Source organism: Lonchura striata, chromosome 1 (genome assembly GCF_050655825.1).
Source record: "Lonchura striata isolate lonStrDom1 chromosome 1, ASM5065582v1, whole genome shotgun sequence".
Classification (NCBI taxonomy): Eukaryota; Metazoa; Chordata; class Aves; order Passeriformes; family Estrildidae; genus Lonchura; species Lonchura striata.
In genome coordinates, this window is record NC_140703.1 from 19,712,365 (window position 1) to 19,732,033 (window position 19,669).

Consider the following 19,669-nt stretch of genomic DNA (forward strand, 5'->3'; position numbering starts at 1 on the left):
AAACACCTGTTTTTCCAGGCAGAAGTGCCTGAACAAAAACACTTTTACCACTCTGGATGCTGAACTGCTGCCCAGTGATCAGCCAGTTTGCAAAACCCTCCTGTAAGTGCTTCACAGCAGCTCAGAAAGGCCACACAGAGGTGTTTCCATTCCAAAGCTCAGAACTGCTCTTTTCCCAACACCCAGCCTGAAGTGTAAGGTGTATTTTCAGCTGTCAAACACATTTACGACAGGTTTAGTTACAAGACTGAGGCAAACACCAAAAACATTATCTCAACCTTCCACTAGACCAGGTTGCTCCAAGCCCCATCCAACCTGGCTTTGTAGTTTTTCTCCTGGGCTTATCTTTGCTACAGTGACCTGGCAAACAAAATCAGCAGTCTGTAGCAATCTTGTTCCAAAAGTTCATATATTTAATAATGATACCAAATTTCCACTATGATATTACGTAGGTCCCTTCTGTGCTCACTGCAGTTGGACTGTACATAGCTACTGACTATGCTGAATACATGGTTATGTTTTAGCTGTGTAGTACTCATATATTCTCTATAAATATAATAAAATACTTAACATTTGTTTTCATTCTGATTTTTACACATATTTCCCGTGTTTCCACAAATGAAAAAAAAATCAACCCAAAACAAAACATGTCGCTTTCCTGCCTCCCCCAACCTTTTATTGGGTTCCAAATCAACCTGAGTTTGCAATTCAAGTTGGCATCTGCCATCTGCTTGGGTATGTGAATCTGATGAACACAAAGGGGAGGATTTCAGTGAGCCCTAATTTCAGTGATCCCTGATGTCAATGGTCCCTGCCCACTGGCTTGGCAACATAAACATGTTCTTAGCATGAGGAGAATGAAAATGCTCTGACATTTATAAATGAAGGAGTTAAAATGGCCCCCTTGGGATGAACAGATGCCCTCCACAAACAGAATGCAACACTTCTTGATCTAAAAATGGATAAAATTATTTCAGGGCTGTATTTTCTCATCATATTGGGGTTTCTATGTGTATTATTTTTCAGGTAGTACAACTCCCTCACTCCACTGAAAGGTCCAAGATGCTCATGGACTCTCCAGGGTCAAACCCCAGTGCTGAGGGGAGGGTCCCATCTGCAGGGATGAGATGGGTGCTCTGGGCATCACTCTGCTGGTTTTGCCAGCAGCCCAGTTATCTGTCAGTATTTGGATTAATGTCCATTTTTCCCTGCAGATTCTGGTGTCAAGCCCATACAAAGGCTCAGCTATGCCCCTCTGCTCTGAATATCCTGCTCGTGGAACTGGAAGGAAAACTTCCCAAATATGGGTAACCCTCAGCATCTGCACAGACACCAACAGGCCAATGAAATTGTTCATAAAAGTACAAATGAAAACAGGGCTTGGATTCCTACCAGTGGCAAAATCCCATCTTCCAAGGACAAGAAGTCACCACCTCTGCTTCCTGGGTTTTGAAATGACATTCAATGGTGGCAGCAGAACCAGGCTGGAGCAAGCTCTGCTGAGATGCTCTTAACACACAAACACATACACAGGGGAGGTACAGACAAGAGAAAAGAGCAGTCTTTGTCTTCGGCTAAAGGTTCTAATATATAGGAAATGTTTTGAGGACAGAAACAGAACCAAAAAAATGTTGCCAACCTCTCAGATGTATCCTTTACTTAGAAAAACAAGACTGGTATACAGAACATGGCGTCTTTTAAGAAAGTCAATCTCCACTGCTCATAACAATACCCAGTTTTTGCTAACCACTACATTACCAATCTTGGAGTATAAAACAGACTTGGTACAGGCTCCAGTGTCCTTTATTAGTCTTTTTAATTCACTGCAGTCTCAGAAGCCTTCAGGTGTGTCCAATGCTCCCTTGGTATAACAGAGGCTTATGCAGTGAATTTCCACATGATGACACTTGTTTTTAAATAATCATGTTTCTTGTGACATGATTAAACCACAGTTTTCTTCATGAAAAAAAATGATTGTGTTATTACCTACTTTATGTAATTAACAGTAAAATCTGCTTTGAATTCCAATATTCCCACTTTTTCAGAACTAGACCACTCATGTCTTTACTCAAACTTCTACCACCTTCATCTTCTCAGGAGGGCTTGTCAGCAAGCTCTCTCTGGACAGAGTGCTGGCGTTTTCCCCCTCACCTGCCCCAGGCACAATGCCTGCAGCAGCACCACGGGCTGTGTGGCACAGGCAGCTGGAGCAGGGACAGTCTCAGCACAGATCCTGGCCCGGCACTGATTCCCTGGAGGAACCAAACCCTCAGTGCTCATGGCTCTTCCACCCAACCCCGCTGCGGCACCAGGTGAGAGCAGTGAAAATACAGATCCACGCAGCTCTTGCAGGGTGTTTTACTGTACAGTCAGATGCCAAATACAAATATTTCTTAACAGCACAAGCAGAGCCCTTTTCTTTCAACTTTAATATGTAGGACAGTGCCTTCCTTGCAAGCAAACCTCCGATTTCCCATGCTGCGCCAGCACCGGGTATCACATAGTGACAGCAACGTGCCTGTGGCTTTCCCTTCTTGCTTAAAGGAGAAAAAGGTTAGATCCCAGAGAAGAGCACTGCAAATCCCAGATGTCAGGCTAACACTGGCCGCTGACAGCCTCTGTGTTGAAGGAAATCTGTGTGGGGCTCATCTGCTGCAGCTGAGGCATCCTGGCTTCCAGGGGCTTTTCGCTCACCGACTGCATGGTCTGGTTCCTCTTCCTCAGCATCTGTCCGATCCCCATCATGGGGAACCTGCCCCTGCTTTTCACACAGTTTGGGCTGCCCAGGGGGTTGCTGGGGACCAGCTGGGTAGGGGACACTGCCTCTTCCTTTGCTGGATACGCTTTCTCTTCATAGGTGAAAGAGACCTGGGTGGGGTGGATGGGGGATGAACTCCTGGGGGGAAAGAGCGGGGACAGTGTCCTTTCACTTGAGCTTTTGTAAGGGAAATTCATTGGCGAGCCCAAAATTCTGTACTGGTGAGAGGGGGAAACCTGGTCTATTTGGTCCTCTCTGTCAACTGACTCGAAGGAGTGCACGATATTCAGGATGAGAGGGGAGTCCTTGGCCCGGCCCCCGATCCGGGACAGCTCCGGCTGGGGAGACTCCTGCCTCTTGAGGAGCCGGGGGGTCCTGGGAGGAGGCTGCTGGACCTCCAGGTATTCCAGGGAGCTGGAGGTGACACAGCCCGTCTTGGGTGCCAGGGACTCGTGGAAAGGGCTCACGCCGCCACTGGAGTCTGCAAAGCAATGGGAGAAGGAAGCAGAAGAGCACACTTCAGTTATCAGCACTGCCCACAGCACCTCAGACACAGGAACCTGGTGAGGCACCAGCTGCAACACGTGGTCTGGGACCCAATTCCCTCACCCTCAATACTAACTCCTCAATACTAATTACCCCCAGGTAATTTATCTGTCCTCTTCCTCACAGGCAGGAAAAGTTCTGAAACTGAGACAGGGACTTCAAAAGCAAAAGCACAGTTGTCTCCAGCTGTTTGTATTAATTATATCCACAACACCACACACACACTGAGAAATCTGACATTTCTCCTTTCTCAGCACCACTTTGTGTGGCTCTTGCTAGGCCTGTATTCCCCGACACACCTAGAGACACAGGGGAGCACAGTGAGTTAATCCCTGAAGGCTCTCCTTGCATTTTGGAACAAAATCTGTTCCTGGTTTCACACATGTAAATACGGAGTAGCAGCAGCACTGGCCAGATTCAGGCTGCTACAGTTGGAACAGATTTGCTGCCTCAACTTCAGCGAGAACCTTCCTCCAGCAAGGGCCGAAAATAAATGGAACAAAATCTTTGCAGGACTTGGCCCAGTCAAACAAAACAGCTCATGGAGAAGATCTGCTCAGCTCCTACAGAATGCTGGCACTGCCTCATGCCAAGCTAATCTCAAGCAAGCACGTTTTGCTGTCTCGATAGAAAGCTGTCCAAGGAACCTGACTGCCAGGCCCCCTAATTGAATTAACTGGTAGCTATTCCATCAGTTCCCTGGGTCTCAAATAATCTAAAAAGGATCTAAAATGATTTTGCTCTGCCAGCACTCAAGTCCCAGCCACAAATCTCACGTGTATTTCTTGTGGAGGGATGGTTTTGTCAGGGATTGAGACCTGAACGGAGGAATGGGATGAAATCTCACACTTGTCTGGGGAAAGTAGAAAGAAGTTAATTCCAACCGGTTTCTTTCTAAAAGTGGCCAAAATTATTTGAGATGTGTCAAAACACAGTCTCCATAAGCAGAGAAATGCTTTAGCTGAGATCTACATGATTTTCAGAACAAAAAAGCAGAGAGAAACATAATGAGGGAAAAAATGAACTAGATTTTCTTCCCCCCTGTGCCTTCCTCCCAAAAGGGACAGAAAATCTGAGCAAAATGGCCATTTAAAATTTTTTTTTACATTTTTTTAAAGGAACTATGTCCCATTCCTGACCAGCTCTCTGGATTCCTGCCACCCTGCAGCAGAGGCTCCCATGCTGCCAGACTAACACTACTAAGACAATTTTTTCTCACTTTGAGCACAACAAATGATACATTATCAAGTCATGACAATGAGCATGAAAGCATCACAAGCCACCACTCTGAATAACCCCCTGACACAACAGTAAATGTTTTCCATCACTGTATCTCCCCTCATTTAGTTCCCTATCTAACAGAGGCTACCTCACCTTCCTGCTCCTCAGTGTCTCCCATCCAGGTGTGCACTATTCACACCTCATTTTCCCTGCTGACTCCCCTTTTCCTGCACTCCTTTCTCTGCCAGCTGTTTTCACCCAACCGTCTCAAGCTGCCCTTTGTGATTAATGCTCTGCTCTCCTCTGGCTTCACATCTTTTCCTTTCCCTGCTCGTGATTTCCCCCCTCCTTTCACTGATGGGCATTTGCTGAGATTGGCAGCCCCACCTGCCTTTCCTTGAGGCTGCCCTTTTCCCATTCCTCCACCATCAACTCCTCCCAGGGACTCCTCAGGGAGGTCAGGGATTCTCCCTAACCCCCTCTCAGGAAAACACAGTGGCTGGTAGGAAGAAGCTAGGCTAACAGCTCTGGTTTCTCAGTGATCCGGGGTGGGTGGTGATACTTTCAAAACAACAGCGTGAGCGTGGATGATTTCGTGTGAGGACGTGTAAACAGGGAAAGAAACTGCCTTTTTAAAGCACTGCAGGAATTCTGTCAAACACAGAAAGGGAGGGCTCCTGACTGCTGAGCACCACCATGGATTCCTCAGGGCCTTTCACTCCACGTGTGCTGACATTATGCAGGTTTCTTCCCCACACCACTCCCAGAGCGACAGGGAATGAAAACCTGGAGTTTTTACTCACAAACACACACCACACAGGACAGGACAGGCTCAAAAACACCACGCCACACTGGACAGGCTCAAAACCACCACACCCCTCATGCATACACAGACCCACCATGGCTGTTCTCCCACTGACCTTTCTCTGGAACCTCGACCTTGGTGACTTTCCAGTCCTTCAGCAGAGCCTTGGTGTTCTGGATCTGTGAGATAAGACAGGAAGAAGGCTGTCTATATGAAACTGGACTTTTCTCACTTTTCTTTGGGAGCTGACGGTGAAGGATCTCCCCTTTCTTTTCTTGCTCTTTGAGTTTTTTGTCCTTTAGGTTGTAAAACAAACAAGAACAATTTGGTTTACTCAAGAGAAGTTTCAGTGACCCCCAGACCTACAAGGTGGATTAAGCACCATGTATTTACAAGGAACTTATCTCAGAGTAACTAAGTCCTCCATGTCTCATTTTCCTCTGATCGGTTTGCCATGATTTCATGGCTCACATCTGCTCTGACATTCAGGCAGTGTGAAAGCTGGTTTTGGGAAATTAAAGGAAAAGGAAAGCTTTTCTCTTGGAGAAAGCAGATGAAGGTTTATGCTCCTCCATACCTGAAATACCCTACTTAAGCACCAAAAAAAGCCTTTGATTTCTCTTTACTCCACTCCCTCTGAGATTTAAAAAGGTGAGCTGCACAGTTTTAAAGAAGTTTGAAGCCTCTGAGTCATTTATCTTCTATCCAGACAAGATCTGGAGGAACACAGCCCTTGCTTTTACAGCATCTCTACAACTGCACAAGACATGGAAGGGGAGAAAATTATTGAGCCATCCCTTCCCTGAGTCCTAACTCCTGTCTGTGATGGGGAAGGCAGCTGAAGATGGGATTGCAGCAAGAAGATAGGTTTGATCTCCAGTGATGACAGAGGAAAAACAGACCCTGGGAACAGGACTCTGAAGAGGAAGCCAGTTTTCAAAGCATTGTTTTACAGTGAAAATTCACTTTATCTTCTTTCAGTCACTGGATTCAGCAAACTGCTTAACACCCTTTACCTGCCACTGATTTCTAGGGGAGCCCAAACCCTTATTTCACATTTAAACAAAAAAGGGTTTGTTGGATTGAGGTTGTTTTTGTGGTCATAGTTCTCATTAAAGCAACATGTTTTGCTCATCTGATTAAAAAGTCACTGCAAATACAAGCCTTTTTAAAAAGTGAAGTTCCTTCCCCATTTATATGCCTGTGTTTTGTCTGGTAATTATGCACTGCCACTCTTGATTTTCTTTTGCAAGCTCATTGACGTGGAGTCTATGAAAACCCCCAAAGTAAAGTGCATAAAAACATGTGAGAGAGATGCAGAAGACAACTTTGATTCTCCTGGCTCACTAATCAGCTCTGGAAGCAAGACAGACATGAAGAGGCAAAAATCTGGACTCATTATGAACATTCCCAGCTGAGATGGAGCCTGGCTCCCTGCATAGACACTGTCTGGGCACTGCTGGGCTCATCAACCTTTCAGGAGTTGTAGAGTTGGAAAGAGGACCTTCAGTGACTCATAAACCAAAGTTTTTACTTTTAATACCGACATGGTTAGGTGGGTGACTTGGGAGAAGAAGAACTTGAGATCTCCTCTAAACTCCTCACTGGCTTCAACTCACCTCTTTGTGCACATGGTTTTTGCCCCCATCCATCCCTTAACCCCTCCAATTCCTCTCCCTCTGGCTAGCTGCAGCTGGCTGACCCTTCCACAGCCACAAAGGAGCTCCTCAAGGAGCTGTACACCTCTGCATGTCCATGCCGTGTTTGGAGCCACAGTGTGCACCGACACAGTCCCTCCTGGTGAGGCTGGACTGGCAACAACAGCAAATCCACCAGCAGCAAGAGCACTGCTGATAGTTCTGTGGGAGTATCACCCTGCCACAGCAGTCAGGGGAAGGTGTGCAGCTGATTCTGAGCCCACCACACTGCTTTTCCTCCCACAGCTCTGAAACTCTGCTGCTGAGCCATCAGCAGAAACTAGCCTCTCCCAGGGATCTTTTCATGCAGGTGCTTGTGAGGATGACACTAAATAGTGACTATATTAAGCCCTCAGGAGCCTATCCAGACTGCGAGGAGCTATCAGCTCTTTTGGATAGGTGAGGAGGAATCTGTGTGCCAGCTGCTGCAGCCTATGTCTGCCTGCAGGATGTTCCAGGGTTGCAGTATTTTTAGCCAAGCTGCAGCTTCTCACCTGCCAAAGTGCTCCTGCCTTTGCCCTCAACCTGCTGGCACATTCTCTCAGCCACAGCACCACACAATTAAAGCACCCATGGCAAAGGAAATTCACTTATCCGGTGCTGCCAATTAATTACTTCACGCTGGATGAGCATTGCAAATGGTCTCAGGAGTATTTCTAAAAGTGCTAATGTTGCTCCTTAATGACCACGGTTGTGAGAGGCTCAGGACCAAAGTCCTGAACTCTCAAGGTGTCATGCACTTACAGTTGAAAAGAGAAGGAAGATTTCCTTCAGGGGAGTTATAAAAGTTCCCCCTGCACTGCAGAGTGTACAGCCGTGTCCCATAATGCAGGAGCTGTACCGGTATGTTATACTTGAATAGGTTGGGAATTACATCATCCTCTGCTATTTCCTGTCCTGACCTTGACTCTCAAACTTACTCTTAGTCCCAGCAATGGATTTGAAAGGCAGATAAAGGGTATTTTCCTTGGCCATGTTTGACATCATGACAGGACAAGGACACAGGTTGTTAAAAATTGCAAATTCCACGTCTGAGCCCACGAGCTCCCCTGGAGGGACAGCCATTCATCCTGAGACCCCTTCCACAAGTAAAGAGATGGAGAGCACAGCCTCCTGCCTGCCTCCCTCTCCCTGCACAGCCTGGGAACAGCCTGGGCCCCTGCCCAGCCTGCAGCAGGGGACCTGCTGGAGAAGAGGGGCAGGACACTGCCCCTGCCTGCCCCAGCTGCTGGCAGCTCCTCCTGAAGCCAAATCCTTATTTCTCATGGCTGGAGAGAGGTGGGAGAAATTCCACATCTGCTGCAGCCCGAGCTGACCATCCCTCTCTCTCCTATTCCCATGGCAACCTGAGCTCTGCTCCCTAGGGACCAGTGGCTCCCAATTCCTCGTGTGACTACAGCTGAAGTGACAGAAAACATTGTAGAACCAGAGAATGGGTTGAAAGGGACTTCAGAGCCTGTCCCCACCCCCTGCCATGGGCAGGGACACCCTCCCATAGCCCAGCCTGGCCTGCACTTCCACACTCTGTGCCCATGCAGCAGGAGAACAGGCTGTTATTATTATTATGATTGCAGTAGCTGCACAGTGAGTGCATCCTAGTAAGTATTTCAAGAAAGACAAGACACCCCCTCATTCCCTATATAGCTACCCTGGGACTAATTCTGAGTCCAGGAGAGGCTTTGGAGAGAGCTTCCATCCCTAGGCAAGCCTACAAACCAAACTGGGGTCACACCCTGGCATGGCTGTCAGCTCCCAGTTTTCCTCAGGGAAGTGAACTTTCCAGGTGGTCTTTGCTCAGAAGCTGTGACCTGATCCCAGGAGAATGCTGAAATCCCAGAGCACAGTGCCTCTGTTACTGCCCAGGGAAGTGACACCAGCAGCTGGGCCAGACAGAACCAGGATGCTCCATGCAGGATCTGAAGCCTTCAACTCTCAGTACCTTCCCCTGTTTCCAGGGAATGTCTCCCTGCAACAGCTTGAGGAAGTTGTGAGAGCTCTGTGAAATGTCATATTCATCGAGTCTATCCACTGTTGGTCCATTCCAAGCAAGAAGGTTTTGATTTATTCAAGAAAATATTATTTATGCCCTGATATTTCCATCTGGCTTGCAGTTCAGCTTATCTTGCAAGCAGCCTTTATAATAAACAAAAACAGCCATGCCACAGATCTGCCCCTGCAATTAGATAATCAATCCAGTGCTGAGGAGCAGCTTTTGGAACAGCCAGCCTCCCCAAGAATGCTGCTCTTTGTGTTGGCAGGGAAGACTTGCACAGCTCACATTACTCTTGTAATTTTAGTGCTTGGCAAAGAATCAGCCAGGGAAGAAAAATCCAGCCAGGATTTAATACAAAATACCTTCTCTGCTTGCAGGCAAGAAAACTGGAGACCAACAGAGCAAAAGTTTAAATCTTTTGTCTGCCCAGGGGAATTCCTTCATCATGCAGCAGACTGATCCAGCATCCCTTCTGCTAAGGAGCAGAGAAAATGGACTTTGAAGAATGCTGTGCTAATACAGCTTCCCTGCTCCTGAGAGCCAAGGCAGGGTTGGCCCAGGACACTGGGAGGGTCACCCTGGCTGTCACTCAGCTCTCTGTCCTGCAGCACAAAGGTCCCAGGGCTCAGAGCCTCAAGAACACTGAGTTTTCATCTTTTGGTAACACCAGCAGCTTTCACCCCAGAATGAAACTACGGAGCCCTCTGTGTTTGCTCATTTTGCTAAAGAGAGATTGAAAAAGATTTAATTTCTTTAAAAACCCTGAAAGTCACCTTTCTATTTCCTCTCTTGGAGGTTACTATTTGTTTCTTTGAAAAGAAATAAAGGGAGTTATTTGTCCTGTACAGGCAAGACCACAGGCATTTCTTTTCTCCACAGGTCCACAAACCCATCACTTTAATCACAACCACCAAGGATGCTCAAATCCAATCTGCTTTCAAAGTACTGCAACAAGCTTTGCTGAGCTTTACCTCATAGGAGTCTGTATTGGCCTTGTATTTTTCTATCTGGTATAGCTGGTTCTTGTGGCAAACACTGTCCTGGCCTTCAGCCTTCTGTGGAGAGAAAAGCACAGGAAAGTAAAATATGTAAGGTAATTAGAGAAAACTAGGGTTTAATTACTGCACTCTTGACATTCAGTGGAGGAGCATCAGCTTAAAGAGATGATGGATTTGATCCATTGCATTTTAAATATCATTGGTGGCATCATCACTAATGTGAAAAGGACTGAGGGAAGACAAAAACCAAGAAGCTGTTGTCCAATTGGAAGGCCTGATCTCTGCTCAGGGGCCAGGGGAATTACATCAGGTAAAACTTTCAGCTGAGTTTTCACTTCAAAGCTAGATGAGTTTGCTTCTTCTTGATGTCCTGACTCAATAAACTGTGTTACTGGCATTCCAAGCAGCAGAATTAACCCAACACAGAGGCACAACACTCCACAGTGGATGGTCCTGGGGATATTCTGTAGTCCTGTGAGATCAAATGCCAGCAACCAGGCCACTGGTAGCCTTTTTGTCCCCTCCTCCCCCAGCAGTGGCAGGAGGCAGTTGGCTTACCCTGAGGCTGGCCAGGTAGCGCTCCAGCTTCTTGTTGAGCAGGAAGTAGATGGCCAGCGTGTGGCTGGCCCTGTTGGAGAGCACGGTGTTGATGACATCGCTGTTCTTGTAGCCCAGCTTCTGAGTCATGTGCAGCAGCACACTCTGGCTGAGGTCCTCCAGGTGAATCCTGCATAGGGGAGAGGCAGAGCAGGATTTCTGGGCTGTCCTCTCAGTGGCAGAACACTAAGAAGAGGCCCCAAGGGCTCAGCAATTGGGGTGATTAGTTCCCTTCTCCCAGGAGCAGGCAGGTGCTGGAACCCTGGTTACTGAGAATTTGAGACTTTCTGTGCTGACAGAAAAGCAGGAAAGCCAGGCAGGGAAAGGACAGGTATCCTGGGAGCACAGGAGCTGCAGGAAAGGGAATGAACAGAATTCTGTCCACTGTGTCCATCCCTGATGGGAAATGGCACAGTGATGCTCAGGCCATTTTTTCCCCTACACCTGAGCACTGAACTCATGAAGATGAGCTGGTTTTGAAGGAAAAGAAACAAAAATCCAGCCCAGAACTGGCTCTCTGAAAAGACCCTTCCTCATAATCAAGTATCACTGCTCTGAGCTTCACCCCCTGGCCTGCTCCACAGTGTCCATGCACTAATTAGCCAGGGAATTTCCTGCTGGAGGAAGGGGATGCACAGGATTATTCCTGCAGCTCAGAATGGTAACACTGCTGTTTCCCTGCTGTCACAAGTACCAGCTATGTTTATGTCTCTCTCTTCTATAAAGTCTGGAACAACCTCAGCCAAGGCGAGAAAAGCAGAACAGAGGTCTTGTGGAAATGCCAAAGCATTGGCTCAGTCTGAGTTAAAACCAGATTATTCCAAAGAACTCTGCTCCTATTTAGACTTCTAAATGGGCTGGCCATCTTCCCAGAGGTACCCATCAGCTCCCAGCCACCTCCAGAGAAATGCTGGGTTCCAGTTGTTTCTAGAGGATATTCCTCACTCCTAATACCAAGCCTAATATCAGAGGGATCTTATTTTGCAAGATTCCCCCTTCCAAGGGATTCCTCTCCACTTTTCCCACTCCTGCCCAGGCTCTGATGGACAGGACTCAGACAAGATGTCAAACACAGTCTGGGAAATCTCAAATAACTCATTCTCTTTGTTCCCTGTGCCTATGAAAGAGTATTTGGGGTTGGGTCTTTTTTAACAAGTTCAAAAGCAAAACTTATTTTGGCCACTGCACGTTGAGACATCTGGGCAGCAAAAGAAATTCAAGCAATTTTGACTTGAAATGCTCAGCAAAATGGGAAATTTTTGCTTGCCTTCAGGGAATTTCTTCAACAAAAGCAAGCCTATAAAAAGCCTGGGAAAATATTCTCCTGAAAATGTAGCTTCTGCTGTTCTCCCACCTTATCTCATGCTTTTCCCTTCCTTCCACACTCCTGTCCTGGGAACAATGGGTGTTACCCCCAGAGGAGTGGAAGGGCACTGCAAGAACATCACACAACTCCTTCTGTGCCAATTAAGAGAGGAATTAATCCTTTGCAAATTCAGCAGTGGGTTTTTCACACACTATTTCACAACACTTTATCCATATCTGCACACTAAGGAAAAATTGGAGAAATTCCCTGGAAGCTGACTATAGTGGTACCTTCTGAGACAAGCTCAAAAGGAGCTAAGCCACATCTTTAAATATTTAAAACTTTGCAGATTATTCTCCCTATAAAGCTTCAGTATGACAAAGTCTAGGTAAGTCAAGCCTGGGATATCAACTGATGAAACAAAACTAATATTATTTTAAAAATATGAAAGAATCTCTTTAAAAGTTTTTATCCTTTACAGCTTCACATGTCCCCTAAATTTGGAGTGATATCAAGAGAATGGCTCTGCCTGGTCTCATCTCTTGGGAAACAATTCATCACAGGGGCCACCTTCATATCCTGGGGATTACAGGCAGCTGGCCCACATTTCAGAGGATGGATCCAGTCATATCCCTAGGCATCCAAGCTGCTTGACATCCATCCATCCATCCATCCATCCATCCATCCATCCATCCATCCATCCATCCATCCATTTTTTGGGAGCTGCTCATCTCCTCAGGTCAAGGAATGGCACAGCCACAGGGCTCTCCATGACGCAGCACCCCAAAGGTCCACCTCTGGAAGGGAAATGTCTGCTGCAGAATCGGGGCACCTGCACACCTCTACATCTGGTTCCTGGCAGCTGAAGGAGGGGAAGTTATGTTCTTCACTCAGGGACTCTCCTTCTAGCCAAGTTAGGACAGAAGTTCTGCAGCACTATCAAGTTTTAAGCACCACAATTAGGCTTTAGGTCACTGTCTTTGCCTCAGTGCTGCCTGGCCTTCGAGCCAGTGAATCCTGCAGGTCCTGGGTGGTGTGTGACATAGCTGGAGGGCTTTGGTACAGGAAGGAGGTTTTATCTGATCAAATCCAGACATGTAGTTCCAAGTGAGCTGCCTGAGGCTTTATTTACAGTCACTGGAGAGGAACTCCTATATCCAGGGCACAAAGCCATCCTAAGGCAGAATCAGAGAGAAGTCAGATGAATCCTTATGTAAAAAGTGCCCTTATTTCTCTCCACTGACTGCAACTCTGCACTGCAGATGTTTCAACTCCAGCAAGGTTATTTATAACCAAACTGGACCACAAGTACCTTCCCCTCTCTCCTTTCCCCTGGATGGATTTTTGACTGACCATGAGATTCATTCTCTGACTGCTCTTAGTCACCTATTCAGCAAGGTGCAGGTATTCAACACCAATACCAACAAAAGACATTAAACTCTGATCTTTCTCACCATGGTTTGCATATTCCCTTAATCCACAGCACCTCACAAACAGGCAGAGGCTCTCCTGGAGAAGCAGCTTGGCTTTTACTGACCAATGAAGAGGAGATCATGATGCCTCAGGTTTTAGCTTATATATTTTTCAGATTCTGTGCTGCTTTAGTGTGTGGGTCTGGTTTTCATATTAGGGCAGGGTGAGCTCTCTGCACAGAGCAGGGAGACAAAACAATTTCTTCTCTAGCTGGGGACCCAAGGACAAATGATCCAAATCTTAGGCCCAAGAGCACAAACAACGTGGGCTGGAGAGAGAAAAACAAGCAGGATGGGACTTCATGGGCTGGAGCTGTAACTGGATAATTAACTCTAATATGCAAATGGAGCAGAATTTATAAAAGTGAGAGACCCTGTGACCAGTCATCAGTCATCCATTTTTGTGACCATTTTGGGTTCATCGTGGGTGTAGCCCTGGCTGGGCTCTTGTGCTGCCCAAGGTGGATCCATTGAGGAGATCCTTTTAATAAATCCCTACTTAATTCTTTAGTTCTGTCCAGCCTCTGCTCTAGGTCAGCCTGCACAAGAACTGCCAGTCAGAAGATATGCACCCCAGCCCACCCTGAAAGCAATGCACTGTAGCTGCAGGTTCCACTTCAAGGTACTGCTCTTGGCAATTTTGAGCAGCATGGGGCCAATTCCATAACCTTTATGATGGATTCACAACTCCTAGGATTGGAACTGGAACACCAGGGACATAATGGCAGGTTTTCTCCTCCCCTCCCTGCTGTACCTGTTTGGATAGGTGACATTGGGTGGTGCTCTTCCAGGGTAGTTCTCATTGAGCCATCTGTTTGCCAGGGCCTGCTGGATGTTTGGTCTCTTGGCAGGGTCTGGCTCCAGGAGAGAGCGCAGGAAGTTTATGGCCGCTGTGAAGAGATCAAGGGAAAACCCCAAAAAACAGCTCTGTCATCTGCTCTAGGACTGGCACAGGAGGTGAGTTACTACAGGTGTGCAGCCTGAGCAAGAGCACACTAAAAAGGAACATTTTCCTTACTGCACGCTGCAATGGCCTTGAGAAAATGGAAGAACTGATAAGGGATTAGTAACGAAAACAAAGATTTGCAGTCACAATGATTTATATATATTATTTTATGTATTTATTTTATGTACAAAGGACAGCAGAAAAAACACTTTTTGGCTCAGAGCTCATTTGAAGTTTCAGAGCAGGTGAGCCAACATTTAATTCATTTAATTCCCACATGAGGGCAAGAGGCTGGAGCCAACTCAGAGACAAATCACTGGATCAAAGCAGAAAGAGATGGACCAGGGGTGAGGGGAGGGGAGGGAAGGGAAGCAGACCTGGGAAGGAAGACACAGCAAATTTGGCTCCCTTTGACATGGTAAGAATAAATTCTCTGGCTCCCATCCAACCTACAATCAGCTACAGGAGGTTTTAGCCAAATTAAAAGAGTGCAGCAGAATTAACAGGCTTTGCTTTGTTCTCCTGAACCTTCAACTTTCAATGACATTCAACCACACCTCCACAGTTTTCTGCAAAAACGCTCAATTTTAAAGCCATGTGCTTCTCACACAATTAGGAGCAATGAAATCAAGTGATTTCATTCAAGAAGTGCCCCCCTGAGCTGAAAATAAACTCTTTCAACTAGATTTCACTGCTCCTACATGCAATTTAAGGAGAATGAAACACATGTTGGTGGCACCACATTGTGATGGGACAGTGGGTGGGGTGGAGGATGAGGAAGGGAGGGTTTCTCCCTAAATAAATCAGGGTTAGACCCACCAGGTGCCAACTCCCACCAACCTGAGCAAACTCAATGTACAATATCCTGTAAAAATCAGGTTTCAGCTGGAGAAACTCTGTGTGTAGAAGCTTAGATGTGCAAGAGAGGCTCCTTACTCTGTGTTTGCCAGTTCAGTCAGGCATCAGCTGGGTTTTTTCTAGTCTCTCTCTTCACAAACCACCGATTTAAGCAAGATGCTTTACTTAAATACTCTCCAGCATTTTTATTATTATCCTACAGCAGCCATGTGTCAGGAGCAGCAGGAAGAACCTACATCAGAGTTCCCAAACTTGCTGGAAGCTGCTGTGTGCCTGGTGTGCCCTTTCTCCAACCCCATCCCAGCAAACAATAAACCCTTGTTCTCCCATTAATCCCCTCTCGCTCCAGTGTCTCTGTTGGAAACCTCACACATCCCATTGGCTCCAAGCCACAAAAATCCACTCTCCCCAAACCCCCACTCCATCCTTCATCACCACCATGCTTGGTCTCCAAATCACCCAAAGTCTCCTTAAAAAAAATCCTACTTCTCCATCCCCACCCTTGCCAAAAGGCAAGCTGATTAAATAAAGCTTGTGAAGTGCCACAGATCAACAGATTCAGGCTGGGAAAAACTAATTGTGGGGTGAAGATTCCCTCCTGGGAGCTACCAGACCTGGTAACAGAGAGGAGCAGGAGCACCTTGGGATGGCACAAGGAGCTTTTCCAGCTAAGCCACACAGCTGGGGACAGCAAAATTATTTCCCCAGGGAAAAAACAGGAGGGAAAAGGAATATGCAAGGTGAACACCAACTGCCTGAGCACCTGACCTCTGCTCAGCCAAAATCAATAACCAGAGAGGTGTTGTTCAAGAGGCTTAATGAGAAACAGGTTCCCAAGTGGGAAAATCAAATATCAACTCCAAAATGTCCCTGCTTTGCTACACAGGTTGTTCTGGGTGCTCATGGTCACCCAGCATTGTGGGTCACACAAATGGAAGTGTCTTCCTGCTCAGTGATAAGACTGCATAAGGGGGCTGTGTGTTCAGTAAGCAGGAAATTAAATATTGAAAGACAAGGTACTGGGCATGTAAAACAGACTCCTGTGAAAATTCTCTACTTTATAGATGAATTTACGGAAATTAAGACTCAACTACAATAAAAGGTCCATAAACCAAAGAAGTTAACAAGCACTACAATTCCCAGAGGAGAGAGTTTCTGCCCAGTGACCCAAAGCCTAAGGTGGCAGGAACAAATGTCACCTTAAATCACACTATGCCATGTCTTTGAGCTCACAAGGCCCTTGGCTGGGGTCAGGGACTGATGGGTACCTTTTGGGCAAAGGTTAACATCTTTAAATCTAGCCCATTAATTTGCCATCACTTCTGCAAGTTCAGGCTGGTGGAGCTCTCACAGGATAAACAAAATCCTGCCTTCCACAGTGTCAAGTGAGCTACAGATGCTGAAAATGGAGAAAATCTGATCTCCACTGTTAAATGGTGGGATGGATGAAACAGCAAAACCAAGCCTGTTATAAAGCAATGTTATCTTTTTGGCTACTCAGGGTCTGGCCTTGTACAGGGTGGAAGGTGGAACCCTAGATCTGTGTTTGGAGAATTCACCTCATGACTCAGCTCCCAAGGGTTTCCTTTTAAACCCTCTAACAACAGTCTCCATTCCCTTTTTGTATTTGGGATCTTTTAATTTTATCCAAAGCCCTTTGCAAACAGACTGCCAGGGAAGGAGACAGAAGCTCTCCATGGACAACAAATTTGGCATAAAAATATAAAAACCAGCTACCAAACAGAGCTTGTTCCAAATGCTGACAGTGGCCTTGCTGCAAGCTGAAAAGTGATTCTGTTGCCTAGTGACATGCCTCTGAAGCAGGAATTAGTATTTCTAATACTAATACACCAACTATTTTGCATTTTGTGAACACACAGAGGTTATCTCAGGTGGCTGTCCCAAAATAACTTTCTTGAGTGCATGTCATTATTCCATAATAAATGTGAGGTCATTTGAGGCAGTTTGTCACTCAACCCCAGTCATGATAAAGCCCAGGAATCTGTTATTCCAAAATAATCTGTTCATCCATCCTTGCCCTATGCTAGAAACTTCTGGATGTGCAAAACTGACCAACTGCTCTGCAAAAGCCGCCCCACAGAATTTCACAGCCTTGCTCCTTCTCTCATATTCAGCACAACTTGGTGCTCCTCCAGAAGTCAAAGCAGAAGGAATAATTCTGCTACATCAACTCCTGCAGGTCTTGAACAGGACAAAATGAAAAAAAGGAGTTTTTCCCAATTAGCACAATTAGCAGCATGACTCAGGATCCAAAATCCCACAGAACAACTCTGACCCGCTGGCTCCACCCCCCTGGGTTACCTGAGGAGAGCTGGGTGGGAAAGGGGTTCATCTCTTTGTCCACCATCTTTTGGTACAAGGCTCTCAGGCTGAATGGCTCCACAGTGAAGGGTAATGTTCCAGTCAGCATGGCATACATGTTCACCCCACTGAAAGGAAACAAGCATGAAAAGAAACCAATATGATTTGGAACAAGGGAAAAAAATTAGATTTTGGAGACTGCAGTTCATCTTTAATGTCTGGCAGTCATTACAGGGTTGATGCCCCATCTGAGACCATTTCAGGTCAGGCTGAATGGGGCCCTGAGGCACCTGATCCAGCTGGAGATGTCCCTGCTCTTTGCAGTAACAATTATAAACTCGAGAAGTAACTCACATGGACCAAACGTCTATTTTGGGCCCGTATTTCTTCCTTGCCAGAAGTTCAGGGGCTGCATATGCTGGGCTCCCACACTGGGTGCTGAAGGGATCAGAATAACCCAAAATTCCTGCACAGTTGCTCAATCCAAAGTCTGTGAAAAGCGGAGACACAGTTATGAAAGAGAGACACAGTCAAACTGTGCTAGAACACAAGTTTAAAAGAAATAACTTTTTTTTCCCCAAAAGCTAAGCAATGAACTCCCTGAGGAGGAAAAAAAAATGCACCCACATGCAAAAATTTGATGTAATTTGCTTCTACGAAGTGCTAAATAACCAAAGGCTCCCCCAAACAATAAGAAGTGCCTTAGAATATGCCCAATTTTCCATTTCATACATAGAGCATCTCCATTTCACTGGCAGCTGGATGGCAACAACCAGCTCGGAGCTTGTCCCAGGCCCAGAGCCACCTCAGGATGGGTTTAGGGAACAACAAATCCCATTTATTAAGAGTTGGACTTGTGGGTCCTTGTGGGCCCTCTCCAACTCAGAATATTCTGTGAATCTCTGAAAACCGTAACTGTTAAGAATATTGACATTGGATTAGTTCCTCAATATCCTCTCTCAGGCATCAGTTTGTGGCTCTTTTTCTTCCCTTACACTTATTTGCACTGGACTTGTAGTGCTGGCCTGTCCCTTAGCTTTCACCCTGCTGAAAATCAAATTTGGCTGAAATCTGAGGAGTTCCTCAAGGTATTAGAAGTACCCTGACAGGACAGACACATAAGCCTCATTCCCTCACTAAACCAGGTGAAGATACAAAAACTCCTACCAAAAAAAAATGTAATTATCATAGTGACTGGAAGTGCCTAAATGGTGGCAACAGTGCTTTGCACTTGACTGGCTGCATCTCTGAGGGCCAGGCAGGCACAGGGGGACAGGAGTCACATCTCTCACAGCAAAAGAGGGGTTTTCCTGGAGAGCCAAAACTGAAGGGAGAATCAAGATTGTTTCTTGCCTCTGATGGAAAACAATTATCTCTGGGCACTGCTTAATCATCCCTGAGGCTTCTACAAATACTGTGGAGGAGTGGAGGATCCATTACCTTAATTAACGTGTTCATTACCTGTGGCCTGAGATGAGTTCTGTCAGCTGTAAAATACTTTATAAAACTCCTAGAAATAGCATCTCCACACAGTATTGTTCCTGGTCCTTACCCTGCTGTGTCATGCCAGCTCTAAATTACTTGAGTGCACTGTAATGTTTTACAATCACAGGATACAGGGGCTGTATTCTGTCATGGTGTCAATCAGCAGCCCTTCATCAGTATCAATGAAGGGTACTCTATAAAGAGGTCTTCATTCTCTTATTTGCTTCAATTGCCAACCCCTTATTCACTTTCTTCAGCTCATTCATTACAGCTGCTATGCCTTTTTTATCCCTGGTGAAACGGAGAATGTGTGCAAATAGGAGCATGCTGGGGACAGGGGTTTCATAGCCATGGAAATGAGGATGTTGCTACTAACACTGTGTCAGCACACGGTGATCACAGTGTGATTTTCATTATTTTTATTAAGGATACACTGCTGATCTCGATGAGAACAGCACTGATAACCTCACTGCCACTGCCCGTCTCTGCCTTCCAAGAAGCCTAGCAAATGACAGAATTCCCATCTAAGGCCACACTTGGTTTTCCCAAAGTAAGTATTTCCACATGGGAGCTCCATCACCCCCACTGCTTGTGCCATGCATTGCTCTGCTCCCCCTCAATGCCTCCAGGGAATCCACACCAAGCTGTGGATGCAGGGCCATCCC

General features: G+C 46.3%; 1 protein-coding gene across 3 annotated transcripts in view; it reads right to left on the bottom strand.

Moving 5' to 3' along the window:
* Nucleotides 1-1,631: 1,631 nt before the first annotated feature.
* The window catches only part of HUNK (hormonally up-regulated Neu-associated kinase), a 41,135-nt gene continuing 23,097 nt past the window's right edge, over nucleotides 1,632-19,669 (bottom strand). For 2 of the 3 annotated variants that reach the window (XM_021550103.3, XM_085566729.1), the window contains exons 4-10: nucleotides 17,874-18,009; nucleotides 17,520-17,647; nucleotides 14,148-14,283; nucleotides 10,577-10,745; nucleotides 9,992-10,075; nucleotides 5,446-5,626; nucleotides 1,632-3,239 (exon numbers count right to left, since the gene is read on the bottom strand). In XM_021550103.3, coding sequence (XP_021405778.3) covers nucleotides 2,596-3,239; nucleotides 5,446-5,626; nucleotides 9,992-10,075; nucleotides 10,577-10,745; nucleotides 14,148-14,283; nucleotides 17,520-17,647; nucleotides 17,874-18,009 — 1,478 coding nt within the window. In that variant the 3' untranslated portion in view covers nucleotides 1,632-2,595. The remainder of the gene's footprint in view (nucleotides 3,240-5,445; nucleotides 5,627-9,991; nucleotides 10,076-10,576; nucleotides 10,746-14,147; nucleotides 14,284-17,519; nucleotides 17,648-17,873; nucleotides 18,010-19,669) is intronic. The other variant, XM_021550104.3, reaches the window with a different exon arrangement.